At 43.2% G+C, this 2,795-nt stretch overlaps 1 protein-coding gene across 1 annotated transcript; it reads left to right on the top strand.

Annotated features, from left to right (window-relative positions):
• The first annotated feature begins 462 nt into the window (after positions 1-462).
• Positions 463-2,795, top strand: LOC112593030. The gene is made up of 2 exons (XM_025337253.1): positions 463-1,087; positions 2,206-2,795. Exons 1-2 carry the CDS (start codon positions 619-621, stop codon positions 2,523-2,525), a joined length of 789 nt encoding a protein of 262 aa, XP_025193038.1. The 5' UTR covers positions 463-618; the 3' UTR covers positions 2,526-2,795.

Genomic DNA, 2,795 nt, shown 5'->3' with positions numbered 1-2,795 from the left:
TAAAACTAGAGAAAATCAAAACGAAACGAAAATATTATAGAGATAAAGTTCCACGGACCCGAGCACGCCGTTCGGCGCACGGTCATAGACTCGTGTCCGTTGCGCGTGCACGAGATAAAAGAGAAAGACAAGAAAAATAGATAGGAAAACGAAAAGCGTACCTACGAAAAGAAAGATACACGAAGTTTATAATATTATTATTAACATCATCTTTGTACATCCGTTTCTGAACGCGAACCCTATATCGGCCAAGGTTGACACAGTCCAGCCGACCCGTCCAGACAGCATGGCATGGCCATCGGAGTGGTGTGCGTGTACCCCCGCCGCCGCCGAGTGATCGGACCGAGTCAGTAGCGGCGGCGGCGGCGGCTGGCCGACCGGCACCCCACCAACTCGGCGGTGGCGGTGGCGGTGGCGCGCCGATCGAATAACAGGCGGAAACGCATTCGAATAAAAGACAACTGACTCGGCAAACGATACATCAGTGTAGTCGCTTTTGTTAAGTAGTGAGGTACACAGTAGTAAAACACTCGCACATCACATCACATTATATTATTTATATATCGCAATAGCAGCGATAAAAAATAATACTTCGCACTCAAACATTCGACGCATAAAATGATGAGAACACTTGCAGTCTCGTGCCTGTTCTTGGTGGCAGCACAATCCGTGTACGGACATCCGACCTCCGATGAAGTTCCATTAGCCCCAGCTGCCGATGAGGCAGTCGGTCTGGAAAAGGTGTACAAAGTTATGCAGGATTGCTCCGAGAAGAACATGGCCACATGCTTGAAAATGCGTGCTTTGCAATACGTCGACCGAGCATTGCGCAAGTCCGACAGCATCGACGTATTCGAAGGAATATCGTTGGTTAAGTCCGAACCCGTCGAGTCTAGCCGAGGCTTGAACGGCCGATCGCTCGCCGAATCCGAACTCGAAGAGGGACAACCCAAGGACGATGACGAGAAAGACACCCAAGTCGAGAACCTCCTTTTGGATCGCGTAGCCCGTTTCTTGGAAAGCCACACCCTTCAACTTAAGGTCCCGGAATCGTCCATCTCTGGCATGAGGAGATCTCTCGATGAAGGTAAAAAATCATTTAAATCCTCTTGTTTACCGTTATTGATAATTATAGTACCATCGTATACTGGTTAACCTTGATCAGATAGGTCACTAGACCAGATTTTACGATGGAGTTATCTTAGCTTATTCATACATACGTTTTATAGTTACACTTGTTGATCTAGAATCATATTTTATTTTAAAAATTTGTTCTTAAACACTCATTTTTTCTAAGATTATGTTATATTAATGTATGCTTTTAAAACGATATGTTTGAAAAAAAACGTAGGTAATTATACACATACATCACGTTAACACAAATCTCTGACGATACATGCATCTCAGATACAGATTTACTAGACAATTTAAAAATTCGATTTACATTTTTTTTCCGTTAAAAACTATTTTTATTTTAATCATTTTCACGTTCGTAATAGTATTGTATACTTGTACGCTATCTTTATTTTTTTTTCTCTCTGTCTATGCACCTATGACGACGAACTCAGCGTGTTGGCTAACGTTAACTTAACCTTTCGGTCACCGTCGTTTGGTATAATATGATATGTAGTATATAACACACGTCACAATACGCAGACCTCGCGGTACCGCGCACGCGTTCCAAGTTTTCTGCCTGTCATCGGGCCAAGATTTTGGCCTCAGGCCTAACTATAACTGCGGTATATAATATGATATTATATACAAATTACACACCCGTCGTCGACAGGTGCACATAAAAATAATAATAATGAAACGCTAAATCCGTTCGGGTCGCACACCATTGCCTGGCGTCGTAACAATATAATAATACGATTATAAATATGTGTGTTACGGACCCGTCGGGTGCGGCCGCACGGTCGCCGGTGGCCCGAAAACCCAAATAGTGCGCCGCTAGGGGGGCCCTCAGTGGGCGTGACGGTGTCATCGCAGTCGGAGAAAGCCATTTGATCCTTTCACTGGAATATCGTTCAGATAATATTATATCACCCAGCGGGCTTGAGACTTAAAAGTTTCGACTGTTTTCCAAAAATATTTTTTTATCTCTTAGAATTCTTCCATTTATCTGCAGACGATCCCATCCCATTTGATTGTGAATAAACTCCAATATTAACGATTTATTTATATATATATATTTTTTTTTTGCAGCCCGTGGCAAGAAGAAGAAGCACCAAAAGATGTTGATGCCATTGTTGATGCTGTTGAAGATGAAAGCCATCGCCCTCGTCCCATTGGCTATTGGTGCTCTCGCCTTATTGGCATTCAAGGCTCTCGTCGTCGGTAAGCTCGCCCTCGTCTTGGCTGTCATCATTGGAATCCAAAAGTTATTGGCTAACAGCAAGAGCCAACAATCGTACGAAGTAGTGTCTCACCCACATTACACCGAGGAACACGGACACCACGGTGGATACAGACGGTCCCTGGAAGGCGAGCGCGCACAAGACATGGCGTACCGCGGTCAACACTAATGCTGCCACCCTTGAAAACCATCCCCCCTTAGAGGGTACTCCCCGTAGTTAGTATCACCCTCATTCCCTTTGCTCCACGTTGCCATCACTCAATGGGACGATATTTATTTGTAAATAATTCAAAAAAAATATTCCCTCCCCCATAGGAACGAAATAATTTATTTTAATATTAATTAGTGTTTTTTTTTATATATATATTTATACATCTGATCGTATTCTACCGTAAAATTCACTTTTTTTTTCTTTATCTCACCCTCACCATTGATAACG

Source organism: Melanaphis sacchari, unplaced genomic scaffold (assembly GCF_002803265.2).
Source record: "Melanaphis sacchari strain LSU unplaced genomic scaffold, SCAv2.0 Contig0_pilon_pilon, whole genome shotgun sequence".
NCBI lineage: Eukaryota > Metazoa > Arthropoda > Insecta > Hemiptera > Aphididae > Melanaphis > Melanaphis sacchari.
Note: the sequence above shows the minus strand (reverse complement) of the source record. Positions and strands in the feature narration are given on the sequence as shown.

Bases quoted from the DNA above. Each gene is read 5' to 3' on its own strand.
- LOC112593030 (XM_025337253.1), top strand. From the start codon at position 619: ATGATGAGAACACTTGCAGTCTCGTGCCTGTTCTTGGTGGCAGCACAA. The intron at 1,088-2,205 runs GTAAAAAATCAT...TTTTTTTTGCAG, and splicing joins GAGGAGATCTCTCGATGAAG to CCCGTGGCAAGAAGAAGAAG.